Genomic DNA, 25,103 nt, shown 5'->3' on the forward strand with positions numbered 1-25,103 from the left:
ATGAAGATAGCCCAGGAGCATTCATGCATCCAGAAAAACAGAATAGCTTCTAAATCTCCATATATTCCCCAGTTAAGGGAAACCACTAGAATGTACATTTCTAGTGTACATTTTAGTGGCATTTGGGGTTTTAGCACTTATAATTCTATCACCTGGGGACGACTCCTAGGGTTCACAACATGTTTTTGAAACCTAAGTGCTATGAGGCTGGAGTGTGGACAAGTCACTGAGCTGATGAAGAACAGACCACTGTCAACACAGCCCTGCGGTTTTCAACCTTCCTTCGCATGTCGGAGACCATATTGTAATTGTACCTACAAATCTGAAAATTCACAGAGGACTAGATGATGTACTGCCCATGAACGTCAAAGGCAATTGGAAATCACCCAGTTCCATACACAGACAGGTTTGTTTCCAGGAAAAAGAGACCAAAACACAGAAGCAGAGGACAAGAAAACATTTTAGATGATATTATATTCTCATGATAATATCCTCTCTATGTGAGGTCGGCTTGATAGACCTTGACCTTACATCAAGCATATGCTAAAACGACCTTACATACACTTTGAAAAGGGAAGACACGAATCAAATAAAACTAACGAGCTTGAAAGCCATAAGGGAGAACTGAACTTAAAAACTTCCACACTGGTTTCAACAATAATTTGTTTCCAGAACAAGGAAAAGTTCCTAACTATATTTGTACCCCTTCTTTATCAACTCCAGACTACCACATCCTTTTCCAAAACTGTCAGTCACACACATACACATTCGCGTCTTGTGTTTGGATCTGGCCCTCAGGCGATTTTAGCCAGCCACTTCTCCAAGTCCTGGATGTCAGCAGAGCCAGCGTCCCCTCTTCCGCCCTTGGCACTGCACTCCAGGAACTCCACTTTGAGGGGCAACTGTGAGAATTCAAATTCTTTGCCCTTCTTTCCCAGCTGAGCAGTGGCAGTGCTAGAACTGTCCAGTATGCTGGGGGCAGCAGAACGGGTGACTCGTAAAGTATTGCTGTGAGACAAAAGGAAAATGAGTCAGGAAGCAAAAACAGCTTAATTTTTATATAACAATTAAAGGCCTTTAGGAAGTCATATTAATTCTTAAATATTTCAGCACTCATTTAAATACTTCATCATAAAACTGTCAATTATGCTATTAGGATTGTTGAATATTTGCATTTATAGGTCACTCTCCTGGACAGACAGGATACGGATCCAACCTAACATGGCCAGATGACAGGAGGTCAGTAATGAACCAAGGTCACACCAACCTTCTTCTAGTTCAGTGCCCCCTTCTACTAGGATTTCCTGCATGATGCCATTTTAAGATATAAGTGTATCTTTTTTATAAGTAATACTTTTATATAAGTATTATAAAACCTTTCTGGGGCTTCCCTGGTGGCGCAGTGGATGAGAGTCCACCTGCCGATGCAGGGGACACAGGTTCATGACCCGGTCCGGGAAGATCCCACATGCCGCGCAGTGGCTAGGCCCGTGAGCCATGGGCACTGAGCCTGTGCGTCTGGAGCCTGTGCTCCGCAACAGGAGAGGCCACAACAAAAAAACCTTTCTGAAAAGTTTCTGAAAGTGAAGTGTGGGTAGATAGGGTATTTATATTTACCTTTAGTATATCGGGATACAGAGCTTAGAAATCCACAAACTGCAGACTCTCATATCCAGTTTGGGTACAATTACTATTCTCCAATCTCTTTAACCACTAACACTTTCCCAATTTAAGTCACTTAACTGCCACCTGCTGACCCTAATAAGAATTGCAAAAGCAAGGCTCATTTGTCTACTCTCTCCCCCTTTCTGCTGTCCAGAAGCAGAGGAATACAAGCTGACAATCTGCTTTCTTACAAAATAAAGCACTTCTTGGTGCTGTAAGATTTCATGAAAACTAGTGAAGAATCCACAGGAAAACTAAATACCTTGCTTAGAAAGACACACATAGATGGAAAATGTATTTTAAAAACAAATAATACACGGAAAAGCATTTGGGGAGGAGCACATAGGGCCTTCTAAGCAAGGTGGTGGGTCCATGGGTATTCACCTTACTATTGTTTAAACTCAGTATATGTGTCACACATACTCTTTTACATGTAATATACTTTACAATTTAAATAAAACTCAAAAGGGAAAGAAGAGAAATATTATTTTCAGCTCTTGCCATAAGGCCATGTAAACATAGTAAATCTTGTGATTCAGAAGACTATGGAACGCTTCAAAGCTGATAAGGCCTAATTCTCATAAACACAGGATTAAACTAAATTTAGACTACTAATTTAACTGATATTAACCTTTATAACTTTTTTTTTTTTTTTATGGCTGTGTAAGGTTCGTTACTGCATGTGGGCTTTCTTTAGTTGCGGTGAGTAGGGACGGCTCTTCATTGTGGAGCACAGGCTTCTCATTGCGGTGACTTCTTTTGTCACAGAGCATGGGCTCTAGGCACACGGGCTCAGTAGTTGTGGCTCACGGGCTCTAGAGTGCAGGCTCAGTAGTTGTGGCACAGGGGCTTAGTTGCTCTGCGGCATGTGGGATCTTCCCGGACCAGTGCTTGAACCCGTGTTCCCTGCATTGACAGGCAGATTCTTAACCACTGCGCCACCAGGGAAGCCCCCTTTATAACTTTTTAACATTTTATTTCACTGCTGTATAATACAGCATTTCTTTCTGTATTGTTTTTCTACGGCCCTTTAGAGTGAAAAACAAATGGACTAAGGAAGACGTATTTTAAACATGGGAAGACTTGGACTATATGCTGTTTAAAAAAATGGATATACAAATATTATGACTGTTTTTGTCCAAAAGATAATTCTCAACAATTGCAACAGAAATTTTAGAAAAACAAATCAGCTAATTCCAATTTTATTAGCTTAATGACCAGCAATATGCAGTCTCAAAAGAGTGAACATCAAGAATAGGAGAAAAGGTGATGAACACATAATTTCAGAAAGGACAGAAACCACTGAGAGTGACACCAGCAAGATGGCAGAATGGGAGTTTTCAGCTCAAGTCCTCTCACAGAAACATCAATTTGAGTAACCATCCACACAGAAGAATACCTTCGAAGATGAGAGGTAAGAAATCCAGGTTAGAGATTACAGCACCTGGGTATAACACAGAAATAAGAAAAGATGCATTGAAGAGAGTAGAAAGGACAGTTCCACATTACCCATGTTACTGCTCCTGCAAGCCTGAACAATGCTGCATGGAGAGAGATGATTCACATGGGGGAAGGAGAGTGAAGTGAGCACCTACTGTGTCATGGAACCTAGCTCCTGGCCAGCCCCAGTAGACACAGGTACCTGGCCAGCCATGACAGATTCAGTTTCCAGGCCAGCTTCCATGGACCCAGGCAGTAGGCCCACCGACCCACAAACCCAGAAGCAAGGTCAACATGCCTAGGGACTTCAGCAGCAAGCCCACCCAGAATCTCTGGCTGGACTGACTAGAGAAGTGCTTTCTCTGACAAAGTTAGTCTATAAAGACTAGAAGGAATGATTACTTTTTCAAATGTGCAGACACCAAAATAAGGACACAAGGATCATGAAAAATCAGGAAAACATCACACCACCAAAGGAAGAAGATAAAGCACCAATAACTGACCCTAAAGAAATGGAGATCTACAAAGTGCCTGGCAAAGAATTCAAAATAATCATCTGAAAGTCCCATAAGCTACAAAATAACACAGAAAACTCAACAAAATGAGGGAAAGAATAAGCAAACAAAATCAGAAAGTCAACAAAGATATAGAAACCATGAAAAACAAAAATTCTGGAACTGAAGAACACGATGACTGGATGTGAAAAATTCGACACCAGACTCAATCAAGTAGAACAAAGAATCAGAGAGCTTGAACACAGGTAACTTGAAATTACTGTGAGAAAAAAAAAAAGAAAAAGCAAAAAAGAGCAAAGAAAGTCTTACGGGACATCATAAAAGGAACCGATATATGCATTATGGGAGTCTCAGAAAGATCAGATAAAGACAAAGAATCAGAAAGCTTATTTAAAAAAATAATGATAGAAAACTCCCAAATCTGGGGAGGGAAATGAACAACCAGATCCACTAAGCCCCTAAAACCCCAAATGGATTAAACATAAAGAGAGCTTTAATGAAACACATTATAGTCAAACTGACAAAAGTCAAAGACAGAATGTTGAAAGCATTAAGAGAAAGGCCAACTGTCACAGCAAGGGAAAATCCATAAGACTAAAAGTGGATCTTGTAGCAGAAACCTTGTAGGCCAGTGGAGAGTGGGATGATATATTCAAAATGATGAAAGAAAAACAACTGCCATCCAAAAATACTATACCCAGCAAAACTGTCCTTCAGTTATGAAGGACAGACAAAAGCATTCCCAAACACACAAAAGCTGCAGTTCATCACTACTAGTCCTGCCTTGTAAGAAATGCTAAAGGGAGTTCTTCAAGGTGAAATAAAACTAATCAAGAACATGAAAACGTATGAAAGTATAAAACTCACTGTAACAGTAAGAATATACTAAAATTTAGAATACTCTAGTATTGTAATGGTGATACATAAATCATTTTTAACTCTAGCATAAACGCTAAAGACAAAAGTAATAAAAATAACTATGACTACAATAATTTATTAATGGATACACAATATAAAAAAAAGTAAATTATGACATCAGTAACAAAATGTGGAGGAAGGAGAAGTTAATGTATATAAATTTTTGTATACAAAGTTGTTATCAGCTTAAATTTTTTTTTTTCTTTTCTTTCTTTTTTTCTGTGGTACGCAGGCCTCTCACTGTTGTGGCCTCTCCATTGCAAAGCACAGGCTCAGCAGCCATGGCTCACAGGCCCAGCCGCTCCGCGGCATGTGGGATCTTCCCAGACCAGGGCACGAACCCATGTCCCCTGCGTTGGCAGGCAGATTCTCAACCATTGTGCCCACCAGGGAAGTCCTCAGCTTAAATTAGACTGTCAGTATTATAAGATGTTTTATATAAGCCATGACAGTCACAAAGAAAACACCTGTAGTAGACAAACAAAATAAAGAGAAAAAAGTCAAAGCATAACAATACAAAAGAAATCATCAAATTACAAAGGAAGAGAGAAGGAGACAAAGGAACTATGAAACAGTCAGAAAACGATCAACAAAACAGAATATTCTTACCTATCAATAATTACTTTAAATGTAAACGGTTTAAATTACCAATCAAAACAGTGATGAATGGATAAAAAAAACAAGCTTGAACTACATGCTATCTCCAAGAGATGCACTCTTGATTTAAGGTTCAAAGTAAAGGGACAGAAAAACGTATTCTACACAAATGATAAACAACAGAGAGTAGGGCTAAAAACATAAATATCAACAAAATAGACTAAGTCAAAAATTGTCACAAGAGACAAAGAAGGTTATCATATAATAATAAAGGGGCCAATTCATCAAGAGGATAAAATAATTGTGTATATATACATATATATATATGCATCCAACATCAGAGAACCTAAATAAATAAATGGGATACATCACATTAACAGGATGAAGGATAAAAATCTTACAATCATCTCATCAAATTCAGAAAAAACATATGACAAAATTCAACATCCTTTCATGATAAGAACTCAACAAAACAGTTACAGAAAGTATGTACCTCAAAATAACAAGTGCCATATATGACAAGCCCACAGATAACATCATACTCAATGGTGAAAGCTAAAAGCTTTTCCTCTAAGATCAGGAACAAGATAAGGATGCCTACTCTTGCCACTTCTATGCAACATAGTACTAGAAGTCCTAGACAGAGCAATTAGGCAAAAAAGAAACAAAAGCCATCAAAATCAGAAAGGAAGAAGTAAAATTATCTCTGATTTCAGATCACTTGATCTTAAATATAGAAAACCATAAAAGACCCCCCAAAAAACCAGAATTAATACTCAGTAAAATTGCAAGATACAAAATCAACACACAAAAACAAGTTCTGTTTCTATGCACTACTAATGAACTATCAGGAAAAGAAATTAACAAAACAATTCCATTTATAATAGCATCAAAAACAAAAAAATACTTAGGCATAAATTTAACAAAGTAGGTGAAAGATCTGTACACTGAAAACTATAAAACAGTGATGAAAGAAACTAAAGACACAAATGAATGGAAAAATACCCCTTGTTCATATATTGGAATAATTTACATTGTTAAAACGTCCATCTATAGGGGACTTCCCTGGTGGTCCAATGGCTGAGAATCCACCTTCCAATGCAGGGGATGTGGGTTCAATCCCTGGTCAGGGAATAAGATCCCACATGCCGTGGGGCGACTAAGCCTGCACACCACAACTACTGAACCCACGTGCTGCAAACTACAGAGCCCACACTCTCTGGAGCCAGTGCGCCACAATTAGAGAAGCCCGCAGGCTGCAACAAAAGATCCCACATGCCACAACGAAGATCCCACGTGCCGCAACTAACACCCAATGCAAACAAACAAAAAATCTCCATCTATAAATTTAATGGAATCGCAATCAATATTCCAATGGAATTTTTCACAGAAATAGGAGAAACAACGGTAGAATTCATATGGAACCACAAAAGAACTATAATACTCAAAGTAATCTTGAGTAACAACAATAAATCTGGAGGCATCACATTTCCAGATTTCAAATTATATTGTAAACCTATAGTAACGAAAACAATATGGTGGGAGGAGAGAGAAGATGGCAGAAGAGTAAGACACAGAGATCACCTTCCTCCCCACAGATACATTAGAAATACATCTACACGTGGAACTGCTCCTATAGAACACCCACTGAACGCTGGCAGAAGACCTCAGACCTTCCAGAAGGCAAGAAACTCCCACGTACCTGGGTAGGGCAAAAGAAAAAAGAATAAACAGAGACAAAAGAATAGGGATGGGACCTGAACCAGTGGGAGAGAGCTGTGAAGGAGGAAAGGTTTCCACACACTAGAAGCCCCTTCACGGGTGGAGACTGCAGGTAGCAGAGGGGGAAGCTTCAGAGCCATAGAAGAGAGAACAGGAACACGGTGCGGAGGGCAAAGCAGAGAGATTCCCGCAGAGGATCAGTGCTGACCAGCACTCACCAGCCCGAGAGGCTTCTCTGCTTACCCGTCGGGACGGGGCGCGGGCTGGGAGCTAAAGCTCGGATTTCGGTTGGAAGCCGGAAGAGGACTGGGGTTGGCTGCGTGAACACAGCCTGAAGGGGTTAGTGCACCACGGCTAGCTGGGAGGGAGTCCAGGAGAAGTCTGGAGGTGCCGAAGAGGCAAGACACCTTTTTTTCCCTCTTTGCTTCCTGGGGCGCAAGGAGAGGGGATTAAGCACGCTGCTTAAAGGAGCTACAAAGGCGGGCAGAGAGCTGCTGAAGAGACAAGAGACTTATTCTTGCCTCTTTGTTTCCTGGCGCGAGAGGAGAGGGGGATTAAGCGCGCCGCGTAAAGGAGCTCCAGAGACAGGCGCAGAGGAGCTCCAGAGACAGGCGCGGAGCTGCTGAAGAGACAAGAGAATTCTTCTTGCCTCTTTGTTTCCTGGTGCGAGAGGAGAGGAGATTAAGCGCGCCGCTTAAAGGAGCTCCAGAAACGGGTGCGAGCCACGGCTATCAGCACGTAGCCCAGAGATGGGCATGAGATGCTAAGGCTGCTGCTGCCACCACCAAGAAGCCTGTGTGCGAGCGCAGGTCACTCTCCACACCTCCCCTCCCAGAAGCCTGTGCAGCCCACCGCTGCTGCGGTCCCGGGATCCAGGGACAGCTTCCCCGGGAGAGCCCACGGTGCGCCTCAGGCTGATGCAACATCACGCCAGCCTCTTCAGCCGCAGGCTCGCACCGCATCCATGCCGCTCCCTCTCCCAGGCCTGAGTGAGCCAGAGCCCCCGAATCAACTGCTCCTTTAACCCCGTCCTGTCTGAGCGAAGAGAAGACGCCCTTGGGTGACCTACACGCAGAGGCGGGGCCAAGTCCAAAGCTGAACCCAAGGAGCTGTGCGAACAAAGATGAGAGGGGGAGGTCTCTCCCAGCAGCCTAAGAAGCAGCGGATTAAAGTTCCACAATCAACTTGAAGTGCCCTGCATCTGTGGAATACCCGAATAGACAGTGAATCATCCCAAGTTGAGGAGATGGACTTTGGGAGCAAGATATATTATTTTTTCCCCTTTTTCTCTTTTTGTGAGTGTGCATGGGTGTGCTTCTGTGTGAGATTTTATCTGTATAGCTTTGCTTTCAACATTTGTCCTAGGGTTCTGACTATCCCTTTTTCTGTTTTACTTTAAAAAATTTTCCTTGTTAATACTTATTTTTATTTTAATAACTTTATTTCATCCTACTTTATCTTTTCTTCCTTCATTCCTTTCTTTCTTTCTTCCTTTCTTCCTCCCTTTCTTCCTTTCTTCCTTCCTTTCCTATTTTTTCTCCCTTTTATTCTGAGCCATGTGGATGAAAGGCTCTTGGTGCTCCGGCCAGGCGCCAGGGCTGTGTCTCTGAGGTGGGAGAACCAACTTCAGGACACTGATCCACAAGAGACCTCCCAGCTCCAAGTAATATCAAAGGGCGAAAATCTCCCAGAAATCTCCATTTCAACACTGAGACCCAGCTTCAATCAACGACCAGCAAGCTAGAGTGCTGGACACCCTATGCCCAACAACTAGCAAGACAGGACCACAGCCCCATCCATTAGCAGACAGGCTGCCTAAAATCATAATAAGGCTACAGACACCCCAAAACACACCACCAGACATCTACCTGCCCACCAGAAAGACAAGATCCAGCCTCATCCACCAGAACACAGGCACTACTCCCCTCAACCAGGAAACCTATTCAACCCACTGAACCAACCTTAGCCACTGGGGACAGACACCAAAAACAACAGGAACTACGAACCTGCAGCTTGCAAAAAGGAGACCCCAAACAGTAAGATAAACAAAATGAAAAGACAGTAAAACACACAGCAGATGAAGGACCAAGGTAAAAACCCACCAGACCTAACAAATGGAGAGGAAATAGGCAGTCTACCTGAAAAAGAATTCAGAATAATGATAGTAAAGATGATCCAAAATCTTGGAAATAGAATAGACAAAATGCAAGAAACATTTAACAAGCACCAAGAAGGACTAAAGAGGAAGCAAGCAATGATGAACAACACAATAAATGAAATTAAAAATAACATAGATGGGATCAACAGCAGAATAACTGAGGCAGAAGAATGGATAAGTGACCTGGAAGATAAAATAGTGGAAATAACTACTGCAGAGCACAATAAAGAAAAAAGAATGAAAAGAACTGAGGACAGTCTCGGAGACTTCTGGGACAACACTAAATGCACCAACATTCGAAATATAGGGGTCCCAAAAGAAGAAGAGAAAAAGAAAGGGACTGAGAAAATATTTGAAGAGATTATAGTTGAAAACTTCCCTAATATGGGAAAGGAACTAGTTAATCAAGTCCAGGAAGCACAGACAGTCCCATACAGGATAAATCCAAGGAGAAACATGCCAAGAAACATATTAATCAAACTATCAAAAATTAAATACAAAGAAAACATATTAAAAGCAGCAAGGGAAAAACATCAAATAACACACAAGGGAATCCCCATAAGGTTAACAGCTGATCTTTCAGCAGAAACTCTACAAGCCAGAAGGGAGTGGCAGGACATATTTAAAGTGATGAAGGAAAAAAACCTACAACCAAGATTACTCTACCCAGCAAGGATCTCACTCAGATTTGATGGAGAAATTAAAACCTTTACAGACAAGCAAAAGCTGAGAGAGTTCAGCACCACCAAACCAGCTTTAGCACAAATGCTAAAGGAACTTCTCTAGGCAAGAAACACAAGAGAAGGAAAACACCTACAAGAACAAACTCGAAACAATTAAGTACATGGTAATAGGAACATACATATCGATAATTACCTTAAATGTGAATGGATTAAATGCTCCCACCAAAAGACACAGACTGGCTGAACGGATACAAAAACAAGACCCATATATATGCTGTCTACAAGAGACCCACTTCAGACTTAGGGACACATACAGAGTGAAAGTGAGGGGATGGAAAAAGATATTCCATGCAAATGGAAATCAGAAGAAAGCTGGAGTAGCAATTCTCATATCAGACAAAATAGACTTTAAAATAAAGACTATTATAAGAGACAAAGAAGGACACTACATAATGATCAAGGAATCGATCCATGAAGAAGATATAAGTGTAAATATTTACACACGCAACATAGGAGCACCTCAATACATAAGGCAAATACTAACAGCCATAAAAGGGGAAATCGACAGTAACACAATCATAGTAGGGGACTTTAACACCCCACTTTCACCAATGGACAGATCATCCAAGATGAAAATAAATAAGGAAACACAAGCTTTAAATGATACATTACACAAGATGGACTTAATTGATATTTATAGGACATTCCATCCAAAAACAACAGAATACACATTTTTCTCAAGTGCTCATGGAACATTCTCCAGGATAGATCATATCTTGGGTCACAAATCTAGCCTTGGCAAATTTAAGAAAATTGAAATCGTATCAAGTATCTTTTCTTACCACAATGCTAGGAGACTAGATATCAATTACAGGAAAAGATCTGTAAAAAATACAAACACATGGAGGCTAAACAATACACTACTTAATAACGAAGTGATCACTGAAGAAATCAAAGAGGAAATCAAAAAACACCTACAAACAAATGACAATGGAGACACGACAACCCAAAACCTATGGAATGCAGCAAAAGCAGTTCTAAGAGGGAAGTTTATAGCAATACAATCCTACCTTAAAAAGCAGGAAACATCTCAAATAAACAACCTAACCTTGCACCTAAAGCAATCAGAGAAAGAACAAAAAACCCCCCAAATTTAGCAGAAGGAAAGAAATCATAAAGATCAGCTCAGAAATAAATGAAAAAGAAATTAAGGAAATGATACCAAAGAGCAATAAAACTAAAAGCTGGTTCTTTGAGAAGATAAACAAAATTGATAAACCATTAGCCAGACTCATCAATAAAAAAAAGGGAGAAGACTCAGATCAACAGAATTAGAAATGAAAAAGGAGACATAACAACTGACACTACAGAAATAGAAAGGATCATGAGAGATTACTACAAGCAACTGTATGCCAATAAAATGGACAACGTGGAAAAAATGGACAAATTCTTAGAAATGCACAAGCTGACGAGACTGAACCAGGAAGAAATAGAAAATATGAACAGATCAATCACAAGCACTGAAATTGAAACTGTGATTCAAAATCTTCCAACAAACAAAAGCCCAGGACCAGATGGCTTCACAGGTGAATTCTATCAAACATTTAGAGAAGAGCTAACACCTAACCTTCGCAAACTCTTCCAAAAGACAGCAGACGGAGGAACACTCCCAAACTCATTCTATGAGGCCACCATCACCCTGATACCAAAACCAAAGATGTCACAAAGAAAGAAAACTACAGGCCAATATCACTGATGAACACAGATGCAAAAATCCTCAACAAAATACCAGCAAACAGAAACCAACAGCACATTAAAAGGATCATACACCATGATCAAGTGGGGTTTATTCCAGGAATGCAAGGATTCTTCAATATATGCAAATCAATCAACGTGATACACCATATTAACAAACTGAAGGAGAAAAACCATATGATCATCTCAGTAGGTACAGAGAAAGCTTTTGACAAAATTCAACACCCATTTATGATAAAAACCCTGCAGAAAGTAGGCACAGAGGAGACTTTCCTCAACATAATAAAGGCCATATATGACAAACACACAGCCAACATCGTCCTCAATGGTGAAAAACTGAAACCATTTCCACTAAGATCGGGAACAAGACAAGGTTGCCCACTCTCACCACTCTTATTCAACATAGTTTTGGAAGTTCTAGCCACAGAAATCAGAGAAAAAATAAAATAAAAGGAATCCAAATCAGAAAATAATAAGTAAAGCTGTCACTTTGCAGATGACATGATACTATACATAGAGAATACTAAAGATGCTACCAGAAAACTACTAGAGCTAAACAATGAATTTGGTAATGTACCAGAATACAAAATTAATGCACAGAAATCTCTGGCATTCTTATACACTAATGATGAAAAATCTGAGAGGGAAATTAAGAAAAAACTCCCATTTACCATTGCAACAAAAAGAATAAAATATCTAGGAATAAAGCTACCTAAGGAGACAAAAGACCTGTATGCAGAAAATTACAGGACACTGATGAAAGAAGTTAAAGATGATACAAATAGATGGAGAGATATACCATGTTCTTGGATTGGAAGAATCAACATTGTGAAAATTAGTCTACTACCCAAAGCAATCTGCAGATTCAATGCAATTCCTATCAAACTACCAGTGGCATTTTTCACAGAACTAGAACAAAAAGTTTCACAATTTGTATGGAAATACAAAAGACCCCTAATAGCCAAATCAATCTTGAGAACGAAAAATGGAGCTGGAGGAATCAGGCTCCCTGACTTCAGACTATACTACAAAGCTACAGTAATCAAGACAATATGGTACTGGCACAAAAACAGAAATATAGATCAATGGAACAGGATAGATAGCCCAGAGATAAACCCACACACATATGGTCACCTTATCTTTGATAAAGGAGGCAAGAATATAGAGTGGAGAAAAGACAGCCTCTTCAATAAGTGGTGCTGGGAAAACTGGACAGGTACATGTAAACATCTGAGATTAGAACACTCCCTAACACCATACACAAAAATAAACTCAAAATGGGTTACAGACCTAAATATAAGACCAGACACTATAAAACTCTTAGAGGAAAACATAGGTAGAACACTCTATGACATAAATCACAGCAAGATCCTTCTGACCCACCTCCTAGAGAAATGGAAATAAAAACAAAAATAAACAAATGGGACCTAATGAAACTTCAAAGTTTTTGCACAGCAAAGGATACCATAAACAAGACCAAAAGACAACCCTCAGAATGGAAGAAAATAGTTGCAAATGAAGCAACTGACAAATGATTAATCTCCAAAATTTATAAGCAACTCATGCAGCTCAATAACAAAAAAACAAACAACCCAATCCAAAAATGGGCAGAAGACCTAAATAGACATTTCTCCAAAGAAGATATACAGATTGCCAACAAACACATGAAAGAATGCTCAACATCATTAATCATTAGAGAAATGCAAGTCAAAATTACAATGAGATATCATCTCACACCAGTCAGAATGGCCATCATCAAAAACTCTAGAAACAATAAATGCTGGAGAGGGTGTGGAGAAAAGGGAACACTCTTGCACTGCTGGTGGGAATGTAAATTGATACAGTCACTATGGAGAACAGTATGGAGATTCCTTAAAAAACTATAAATAGAACTACCATACGACCCAGCAATCCCACTACTGGGCATATACCCTGAGAAAACCGTAATTCAAAAAGAGTCATGTACCAAAATGTTCATTGCAGCTCTATTTACAATAGCCAGAACATGGAAGCAACCTAAGTGTCCATCAACAGATGAATGGATAAAGAAGATGTGGCACATATATACAATGAAATATTAATCAGCCATAAAAAGAAATGAAACTGAGTTATTTGTAGTGAGGTGGATGGACCTGGAGCTTGTCATACAGAGTGAAGTAAGTCAGAAGGAGAAAAAGAAACACCATATGCTAACACATATATATGGAATCTAAGAAAAAAAAATGTCATGAAGAGACTAGGGGTAGGATGGGAATAAAACACAGACCTACTAGAGCATGGACTTGTGTACATGGGGAGGGGGAAGGGTAAGCTGTGACGAAGTGAGAGAGTGGCATGGTCATAGATACACTACCAAATGTAGGGTGGATAGCTAGTGGAAAGCAGCCACATGGCACAGGGAGATCAGCTAGGTGGTTTGTGACTACCTAGAGGGGTCGGACAGGGAGGGTGGGAGGGAGGGAGACGCAAGAGGGAAGAGATATGGGAACACATGTATATGTATAACTGATTCACTTTGTTGTAAAGCAGAAACTAACACACCACTGTAAAGCAATTATACTCCAATAAAGATGTTAAAAAAATACAAAAAACAATATGGTACTATAAAATGACATATAGATCAAACTAATAGAATAGAGAGCCCAGCACAAACCCATGCATATACAGTCAACTAATCTTCAACAAGGATGACAAGAGTATACTATAGGAAAAGGATAGTCTCTTCAATAAACGGTGTTGGGAAAACTGGATATCTACATGCAAAAGAATGAAACTGTGTATGTTATACCATACACAAAATCAACTCAAAATGGATTAAAGACTTAAATATAAGACCTGAAACCATAAAAATCCAAGAATAAACTGCTCACTGACATTGGTGTTGTGGAAATTAGTTTTAAGATATGAGACCAAAAGCAAATAACAAAGCAAACATAAACAAGTATGATTATATCAAACTAAAAAGCTTGTACACAGCAAAGGAAAGAATCAACAAAATGAAAAGATAACCTATGGAATGGGGGAAAATATTTGCAAACCATATATCTGATAAGGGTTAATATCCAAAATATGGGATTTAGCAATATGTTTTTGGATCTGTCCAAAAACATACAACCCAGTTAACAAAAAACCCAAATAATCCAATTTTTAAAATGGGCAAAGGACCTGAACAAACATAGAGGACATACGAATAGTCAACAAGTACATGAAAAGATGCTAAACATCACTATTCATCAAGGAAATGCAAACACAATGGGATGTCACTTCACACCTGACAATTACTAACATTAGAAAAAAAAGTTAAAGTGTTGGTAAAGATATGGAGAAAAGGGAACCTTGGTATATTGTTGGTGGGTATTTAAATTGGTACAGCCATTACAGAAAACAGCACTGAGATTCCTCAAAAAATTACAAACAGAACTACTACCATATGAATCAGCAATTCCACTTCTGGGTAGTTATCCAAAGGAATTGAAATCAGGATCTTGGAGACGTATATGCCTTCCATGTTCATTGCAGCATTATTAACAATAACCAATATATGGAAGCAACCTAAATGTCCATCGAAGGATGAACAGATAAAGAAAATGTGGAACATATATACAATGGACTATTATTTAGCCCTGCAGAAGAAATTCCTGCCATTTGCGACAACAGAGATGGACCTAGAGAACATTGTGCTCAGTGAAATAACATAGACAGAGTAAGACAACCACCATTATGATTAATTACACTTATATGTGGAATCTAAAACAGTCAAACACATGGAAGCAAAGAGTAGAACGGTGGTCACCAAGGTGGGGGGCAGGGGGAAATGGAGAGATGATGGTGAAAGGGTATAAAGTTTCAGTTACACAAATAAATAAGTGCTAGAGATCTACTATATAGTATAGTATTCACTGTACACTTAAAATTTGCTAATAGGGTAGATCTTATGTTAAGTGTTCTCATGAAATACATATACACACAAATTATTAATAAAGTACATAGGAAGAAACTCTGGGATGTAATGGATTATTTTTATGGCCTGGATGTGATGATGGTTTCACAGGTGTATGCTTATCCCCAAATTGAGTTGTATACATTAAATATGCATAGCCTTTCACATATGAATTATACCTCACTAAAGGGGTTAAATTTTTCTTTTGATATTCAATTTGAAGGCATGATGTCTTTGATAAATCTGACTGAATGGCTAACTTTTCTTCTATTATATATTAAAAAGTTTAAAGCACATGGGATTGAATATATCATTTGCAATTGGAAAAAAAAAAAACAAGCCACAGAAAATGATAGACCAGGGCTGGTAAAATTATTCTGTAAAGAGCCATAAATTAGATATTTTGGGTTTGTGGGTGATATTTAGTCTCTGCCATATATTTTTCTACTTTTCTTCTTTTCTTACCTGTCTTATAAAAATGCAAAACCACTCTTTGCTGGCAGACCCTCAGCAGGAGTTTGTCAACCCCTGTAGCAAACCATATTCTACTAGACTCTAAGTTCCTGAGTATAGGAACAACATCACACTTCTTATAGCCACATCCTAGAGCAGGTCATGGCATATGTTAGACAAATTATAGGTGCTTGTTAAATGAGCAAAGGAGAATGTAAATGGTAATGGGAAAAAATTTACTAAAAGTTGAATTTGTACAATTTTTCCTCATCAGATTCTTTTATTAAAAATATCCTTACATAACAAGAAAACATAACTTGCTCTATTATAATGTTGATTGTATCTCCTATGTAAGCAACCTGTTAGCTAACTCTTACAAATCAGCAGAACACAGAGACATGCTAGATTCCTTAAAATTCAAAAGCCTACAGCTCAATTCAGAAATTTTTAAACACTAAAATCAAGCTAAATGATATCGCCACATAGCGTGAAAACAAAAAACACACTACAAAATAGTATCATAGATTTTTATATTCTTCTGAAGTGTTCCTTTCTTGTTCTGTCAACAAAAATTTCCATGGCTTTCGAATTTAGTTTTAAAATCCTTTCATATCTACTATAAACTAGGTCTAGAAACAGTGGGAAAACAAATTGAGTGGTAGTCTCAATAAACCTGAGATTTTCTTTCCACAAAAATTTTAAATATCTATAAACATCCCATTAATACTTTTTACAGTTCCATTAATTCTGTTGTCAATTATTATTTAACAAGTATATTTCACACCAATCTTCAGGCTAATTGTGATAACCATATAAAACCAAAGACCTTAAGCAATATATACATATTTCCTAAATGTTAAGAGATACAGTTAACCAATAGGACTTATTCTTACTTACATTTCTTTTTCAAGCTGCTGCTGAATTAACTTTGCTGATTTTGCCATTGTAATGTCTGTAAAGAAATAAAGACATTGCTGTTGTTTAAAGCAGAAGGGGTCTTTTCCCAAGACTTCTTGCACATATGGTGAATTCCTATTTAAACCAGTAAGTTTCTTTGCCCCACCATTTAAAATAAATTTTTATGTTACATTGGATTATAGTTGATTTACAATGTTGTTAGTTTCAGGTGTACAGCAAAGTGATCCAGTTACATATATACATATATCTATTCTTTTTCAAATTCTTTTCCCATTTAGGTTATTACAGAATATTGAGAAGAGTTCCCTGTGCTATACAGTAGGTCCTTGCTGGTTATCTATTTTAAATATAATAATGAGTATATGTCAATCCCAAACTCCCAATTTATGCCTCCCACCAACCCCACCATTTTTTTTAAAAGCTTTTTTTAAAAATTTATTTTTATTCTTATTTTATTTATTTATTTTTGGCTGTGCTGGGATTTTGTTGCTGCACGCAGGCTTTCTCTAGCTGCGGCAAGTGGGGGCTACTCTTTGCTGCAGGGTGTGGGCTTCTCATTGCGGTGGCTTCTCTTGCTGCAGAGCATGGGCTCTAGGCCACGGGCTTCAGTAGTTGTGGCACAGAGCATCAGTAGTTGTGGCTCACAGGCTCTAGAGCACAGCTCAGTAGTTGTGGCACATGGGCTTCGTTGCTCCGTGGCATGTGGGATCTTTCCAAACCAGGGATCAAACCTGTGTCCCCTGCATTGGCAGGCAGATTCTTATCCACTGCACCACCAGGGAAGCCCGCTTAAAGAGCTTTTTATCACTAGTAGTTCCATTATCAAAGTAAGCTTTATATTTGCACGAATATTTATATTACAATAATGCTTACAATTAAGCTGGTGACCCTAAAATTGAGAAGCTCTTTCACAGAAGTTTTCCACATCTTACAGACATCTGAAATCAACACATATATTGTATACATAAGTCCAGCCAATGTAACAAGAAGAGAAGCTACCAGCTTAGTGATTTTAACAAGACCCTGCACTCCAATAGAAATACCCTACCTGTCATATAAAACTAAACCAAGAACACTTCCAGCTGATACTAATATGGTATGTTACGGCATCAAGTGCACTTTGGTAATAAAAAAGCACTGGTTTGGCACCAGCAGAAGCCAAATAAATACAGAAGAAATAAAGAGGTCAGGTAGGATTCCTAATAAGTCATTGTTAGGGTTTCTACTAGCTCACCTTTGAGAAATGCATTGAGCTTTTCACAGAATGAGAATATTAAGTCTGAAATAGGACTAAAGATCAACTAGTCTATCTTATTTTTAGTTTTTTAGAAAAGAGAGATTATTTTATTATTGAGGTAACATTGGTTTATAACATGTTTCATGTGTACAACATTATGATTCAATTTGTGTATACACTACACCGGGCTTACTACCAAAAATTTAGTTTCCATCCATCACCATACGGTAGTGGCTGCAAATATCTTTCTGAGTTAGTGTTTCCGTTATCTTTGGATAAATACCCAGAAGTGGAATAGCTGGATCCCATGGTAGTTCTATTCTTAATTTTTTGAGGACTATCCATACTGTTTCCCACAGTGGCTGCATTTACATTCCCATCAACAGTGCACAAGGGTTCCATTTCTCCACGTCCTGCCCACACGTTATTTCTTCTCTTTTGACAACAGTCACTCTAATGGGTGTGAGGTAATGTCTAATTGTGGCTTTGATTTGCATTTCCCTAATAGTTAATGATGTTCATCTTCACTAGTGATGAACATCTTTATATGTGCCCGCTGACCATTTGTATATCTTTTCTGGAAAAACATCTATTCAGGTTACCTGCCCATTTTAAAATCAGGTTTTTTGTTGTTGTTGAGTTGTTTGGGTTCTTCATATATTTTGGATATTAACCCCTTATCAGATAATATGATTTGACAATATCTTCTCCCAGTCAGGAGGAAGTCTTTTCATTTTGTTGATGGTTTCTTTTGCTGTGCAGAGCTTTTTAGTTTGATATAGTACCACCTGTTTAGTTTTGCTTTTGTTTGCCTTGCTTGAGGAGACAGATCCAAAAACATATTGCTAAATCCCATGTCAAAGTCCAAACTCTGTTTTCTTCTAGGAGTTTTATGGTTTCAGGTCTTCTGTTCAAGTCTTTAATCCATTTTTGAGTTAATTTTTGTGTATGGTATAAGAAAATAGTCTACTTTCATTCTTTTGCATGTGGCTGTACAGTTTTCCCAAAAACATTTACTGAAGAGACTGTTCTTTCTCCATTGTATGTTCTTTGCGCCTTTGTTGTAAATTAATTGTCCATATGTTTATTTCTGGGCTCTCAATTCTGTTCCATTGACCTGTATGTCTGCTTTTCTGCCAAATACCATGCTGTTTTGATTACTATAGCTTTGTAGTAATATTTTGAAATCAGGGCACGTGATACCTCCAGCTTTGTTCCTTTTTCTCAGACTTGCTTTGGCTATTCATAGTCTTTCATGGTTCCATACAAATGTAAGGAATTTTTGTTCCATTTCTGCAAAAACTGTCATTAGGATTTTGACAGGGATTGTTCCAATGAATCTGCAGATTGCTTTAGGTAAAATGGACATTTTAACAATGTTAATTCTTACAGTCTATGAGCATGAAATATCTTGCCATTTCTTTGTGTCTTCCGTTTCTCTCAACAGTCTTTTATAGTTTTTACTGTATTGTGGGATCTTAGTTCCCTGACCAGGGACTGAACCCGCACCCTCAGCAGTGAAAGTGTGGAGTCCTAACCACAGGACTGCCAGGGAATTCCCATCTTTGGTTAAATTTATTCCTGGGTATTTTATTATTTTTGCTGCAATTTTAAATGAGACTGTTTTCTTAATTTCTTTCTGCTTGTTTGTTGTTGGTGTACAGAAACACAACAGATTTTTGGATATTGATTTTGCACCCTGCAACTTTACTATATTCATTTATTATTTCTAACAGGTTTTTGGTGGAGTCTTTAGGTATGTTGAATGAGAGTGGCAAGAGTGGGCATCCTTGTCTTGTTCCTGATCTTAGAGGGATAGCTTTCAGTTTTTCACAGTTGAGTATGTCAGCTGTGGGTTTGACATGCATAGCCTTTATTATGTTGAGATACATTCTTTCTATACCCATTTTATTGTCTTTATCATAAGTGGATGTTGAATTGTCAAATGCTTTTTCTGCATTTATTGAGATGATCATGACTTTTAAAATGTTTTATCATGTTGATTGACTTGCAGATGTTGAATCATCCTTGCAACCCTGAAACAAATCCCCCTTGATCACAGTGTATGATCCTTTTAATGTATTATTCTATTTGGTTTGCTAATATCTTGTTGAAGATTTCTGCATCTGTTTATCAGAGATACTGGCTTGTAATGTTTTTGTGTGTTATCCTTGTCTGGCTTTGATATCAGGGTAATGCTGACCTCATACAATGAGTTAGGAAGTATTCCCTCCTCTTCAAATTTTTTGGAAGAGTTAAAGAAGAATGGGTATTAAATCTTCTTTGAACATTTAGAAGAATCTACCAGTGAAGCTGTCTGGTCCTGGACTTTTGTTTTTTTTGGAAGGCTTTTGATTACTGTTTTAATCTCCTTACTAATGATCAGTCTATTCAGATTTTCTATTTCTTCAAGATTCAGTCTTGGAAGGTTGTTTGATTGTTAAGAATGTATTCATTTCTTCTAGGCTGTCCAATTTGTTGGTGTAGTTATTCACAGTATTCTCTTATAACCTTTTGTATTTCTGTGGGATCTGCTGTAATTTCTCCTCTTTCATTTCTGATTTTATTTATCTGAGCCTCCTCTTTTTTCATTAGTCTAGCTAGAGGTTTGTCGATTTTGTCTATCTTTTCAAAGAACAAGCTCTTAGTTTCACTGATCTTTTGTACTACCTTTTTAGTCTCTATTTCATTTATTTCTGCTGGCTTTTAGTATTTCCTTCCTTCTACTGACTTTGGGCATAGTTTGTTCTTTTTCTAGTTCCTTTAGGTGTAAGGACTATTGGAGATTTTTCTTGTTTCTTGAGGTAGGCAAGTATTGCTATAAACTTGTACTGCTTTCGATGCATCCTATTGATCTGGTATGCTATATTTTCATTTATCTTCAGGTATTTTTATTTCCTCCTTTCCTCCTCACTGACCTAATAGTTGTTCAGTAGCATGTTGTTTAGTCTCCACATATTTGTGATTTTTTCAGCTTTCTTCTTGTAGTTGATTTCTAGTTTCAAATCTTTATGGTAGGAAAAGATGCTCGATATGATTTCAGTCTTAAATTTATTGAACTTGTTCTGTGTCCCAGCATATGGTCTATCCTTGAGAATGTTTTATGTGCACTTGAGAAGAATGTGTATTCTGCTGCTTTGGGATGGAATGTTTTATTTATATATATGTATATATGTATGTATGTATGTGTGTATGTGTATATATTCCACCTGATGTAATGCTTCATTTAAGGCCAATGGTTCCTTGTTAACGTTCTGTATAGATAATCAATTCATTGATGTAAGTGGGATGTTAAACTCCCCTACTATTGTTGCTGTCAATTTCTTCATTTACGTCTGTTAATAATTCCTTTCATGTTTTAGTACTCCTTGTTAGATGCTTATATATTAATAAATGTTACATCTTCTTGATGGATTGTCCCCTTTATCATTGTATAAGTCCATCTTGTTCTCTTGTTTGGCTTGAAGTCTATTTGATCTGATCTGAGATGGCTACACCTGCTTTCTTTTGGCTGCCATCTGCTTGGAGTATCATTTTCCATCCCTTCACTTTGAGCCTATGTTTGTCTTTAGAGCTGAGTCTCTGGAAGGCAGAACATAGTTGGTCTTATTTTTTAATACACCCAGCCACTCTGTGTCTTCTGATTGGTGAATTCAATCCACTTATATTTAGGGTGATTATTGATAAATAAGGACTAGTACTGCCATTTTATCTTTTGTTTTCTGGTTGCTCTATATCTCCATTGTTTCTGCCTGACATCTTAGGTGGTGGTTTACTAGTTTCCTTCTAGTTTCATGTCTCTGCTCTAGACTTACATTTTGTGGTTACCATCAGGTTTGTATAAGACATCTCATAGATAAAATAGTCCTTTTTCTGCTGATAGGATCTTATCTTCATTTGCCATTATATGGGTTCTGTACTTTTCCTCTTCCCCTTTCACATTTTTGTCATCTCAAATTATCCCTTTTTATATTGTGAGTTCATTACCAAACTGCAGTAGCTATAATTATTTTTATTGCTTTTTCCCCTTTAAACTTTATAATTGTTTAACAACCTATTCTGATGTAAAGTTGCAATTTTCTGATTCTATTTATCACCTTACTCAAAGTTTTGTGTACTTCTGCCTCTTTGTTTCAGGTAGGAGAGCTCCTTCCAACATTTCTTGTAAGGCAGGTCTACTGGTAATGAACTCCCTCAGCTTTTGTCTGGGAAAGTCTTTATTTCTCCCTTGTATCTCAAGGATAAGTTTGCTGGAAGGATTCTTGGCAGAGTTTTTGTCTTATAATATTTTGAGTAGGTCATCCCATCCTCTCCTGGCCTATACAGTTTCTGCTGAGAAATCTGCTGAAAGCTTAATAGGGGTTCCTTTGTAGGCTGTCTTTTTTCCTCCGGATGCCTTTAAAATTCTTTATCATTGAATTTTGACAATTTTAACATAATGTGTCCTGGAGAATGTCTTTTAGCATTTAGATAATTAAGTGTTCTCTTAACTTTATGGACTTGTATATCCAGTTCCTTCCCTGGGTTTGTGAAATTCTCAGCTATTATTTCTTTAAATAAACTCTCTGCTCCCTTCTCCCTCTTGGATAACCATTATCTTTATGAAGGATAATGAAGTTGGATAGTTCTCATAAAATTTTATTTTTAAAAAAATCTTAGTTCTCTCTGCACTCCTACTTGAATCATTTTTAGATCTCTATCTTCAAGCTCACTAATTCTCTCTTCCATATGGTCTGCTCTATTTCCAGTGCTTTCGAATGCATTCTTCATCTCATTTATTGACATCTTCAGCTCCAGAACTTCTGTTTGGTTCTCTTTTAGACTTTTAATATCTTTGGTAAAGTATTTCTTCTGTTCATTAATTTTATTCCTGAGCTCACTGAACTGCCCTCCTGAGTTCTCTTGTAGCTTGTTTAGTTTCTTCATAACAGCTATTTTGAATTCTCTATCAGTTAGATTACAATCTTCCATGACTTAAGTTTGGCTGCTGGAGAACTGTCATTTTCTTTTTGTTACACTGTGTACTGTGGTTTTACATGGTACTTGACAAACTGTTCCTCTGCCAGTGCATTTGAAGTAGCAAATACCTTTCTTATGTAGGTAAAGCTTTTTTTTTTCTCCTTGATTCTTACAGTTCAACAAGTTGGAAAATAGAGGCCTTTCTTTTCTTTTTCTTGCTATAGCACAGGTTCTGGGCTTTTCTTACCTGAGCTGCCTCTGACTATATTTGAGAATTGGCACTTTCCACCCTCTACTACCTCTGCCAGATGTGTCACCGGTACCCTCACTGTCACTGCTTGAGCTCTGCTGCTGGAGGGGGGTGTGGAGAAAAATGAAGGAGACAGAGTTATGGGCACCTTTGCCACATCTGGGGTTGTCGGGTTTGTGTGCAGCACTCCCATGAGCCAGGGGACTGGGGTCACAGGCCCCACCACCACTGCTGCTGCGGGGTTCCCTGTGGCCAAAGGAGCTACTGCAGCGAGGAGGCTGGAGCCATGTGTGCTGTCTTCCCTGTTGCTACAGGGTTCTCTGGGGCTTCAGGCTCAGCCACTGTGGCCAGAGGCTAAGATTGCAGACATTCTTCCACTGTTCCCCCAGTTCTACCCCCTCTATGTGTTCTAGTCCACCCACCTTCAGAAGTAGACTTCTGGATTTCTCCAGCATCCTAGTGTGTTGGGCAGAGGAACCTTTGTTGAGTTTTGGATGTTTTACTAGTTGTAGAATGAAGGGGGAGGACAAAGAAGGTGTCTCACACCTCATGATGCTGACATCACTCCTAATCTGATTTTAAAGGTAATAAAACTGAAGCCTAGTTTTACTGACTGAGACTAAAATGGTTTTCATTCTTATGAGGTTAAAGGAAAACACTTCTGCAAACTCTCCTTGATGAAATGTGCTAGATGGCAAACTTGTTTAAAAGGAGAGACTCCATCCTGTCCTTCCTCAACCATGTATCTGATATGACATATTGCTGATCTGATGAACTTAACTTGGTAAATTAAAATGATTTACGATTAAAAATAAAACACTGTATTAAAGAATAAATGATAATAATCACTCCTTTGTCACTCCTTAGAACAGCCTGGTAAGGGAGACTAATGAAAATGCTGGAGTATAAATAAATTTTAAGATTTAAAATCCTTAATTTATAGTTCATTAGCAATTGTCTCTCATCCTCAGTAATAATAATGGTAGATAACTGTATTAATTCTTAGTAGCAATCCCAGAAAAATCTCAACTATTATTGCCATAAAACATGATAGTACCTTGCTTATTGCAAGCGATTAAGAATGATGGTGTGTTCTTCAGACCAATACTGTCAAGGAGGACTTGATACAGAAACTCTGCCACATCTTTCACCTCTCGCTGGAAGGCTGCACTATCCACAACAAACACAACAGCCCTGGAGGGGGAAAAAAAAAAAACTGCCATGTGAGCATGCAATACTGCAGCATTATATTGAAAAACAATATACTTAATTTTGCCCAATTCAATCCTAATGAATAAAATAAAACAAACTCACATACAGGTGTCTGCACAAGTAATCACACAACACAAATACTTAACAAAGGACTACTTAGTGCTACTACGTATCAATGACTGTATCTAAAAAGACAATAGAAAATGATGCCTCCCCTCAAGTCCAGGAAATTGTCATATACAAAACCATGTGATAAGACACTAGGACAGACCTTGTACCTGCTATAACAGAAACAAAGAGGAAGATAATTTACATGAAACCAGGTCAAGAAGACTTAGAGGAGAATGTAATAGTTGAGAGAATTTTAGCCAGACAAAATACTACTGTGGCAAAGACTGTCTGGAAAGTAGTATGTGCAGGGCATAAACTGGTGGAACAACATGGCTTGGAGAACTCAAGGTAAGCTAATACACAGGTAGGTGGGGAAATGAAGGAAAACCAGGTCAGACGGCAAAGGGGTGCGACACACTGACCTAAAAAGTTTATGCTTTTCTGTCTTACAAAGAATATTAGTGACTAAATGAAAGACAGATACAACTAAGAGGATAATCAAACTAGAAGCAGAGCGGCCAGGTAGGGCCCAGTCTAAGGCAGCAACAGTGAGAATCCTCATGAGCCAGA

General features: G+C 38.2%; 1 protein-coding gene across 1 annotated transcript in view; it reads right to left on the reverse strand.

The window, feature by feature from the left end:
* Window positions 1-455: 455 nt before the first annotated feature.
* The window catches only part of SRPRB (SRP receptor subunit beta), a 38,429-nt gene continuing 13,781 nt past the window's right edge, over window positions 456-25,103 (reverse strand). Inside the window, exons 5-7 of the mRNA XM_067033775.1 lie at window positions 24,268-24,404; window positions 16,744-16,798; window positions 456-1,008 (exon numbers count right to left, since the gene is read on the reverse strand). Coding sequence (XP_066889876.1) covers window positions 795-1,008; window positions 16,744-16,798; window positions 24,268-24,404 — 406 coding nt within the window. The 3' untranslated portion in view covers window positions 456-794. The remainder of the gene's footprint in view (window positions 1,009-16,743; window positions 16,799-24,267; window positions 24,405-25,103) is intronic.

Source organism: Kogia breviceps, chromosome 5, assembly GCF_026419965.1.
Source record: "Kogia breviceps isolate mKogBre1 chromosome 5, mKogBre1 haplotype 1, whole genome shotgun sequence".
NCBI lineage: Eukaryota > Metazoa > Chordata > Mammalia > Artiodactyla > Physeteridae > Kogia > Kogia breviceps.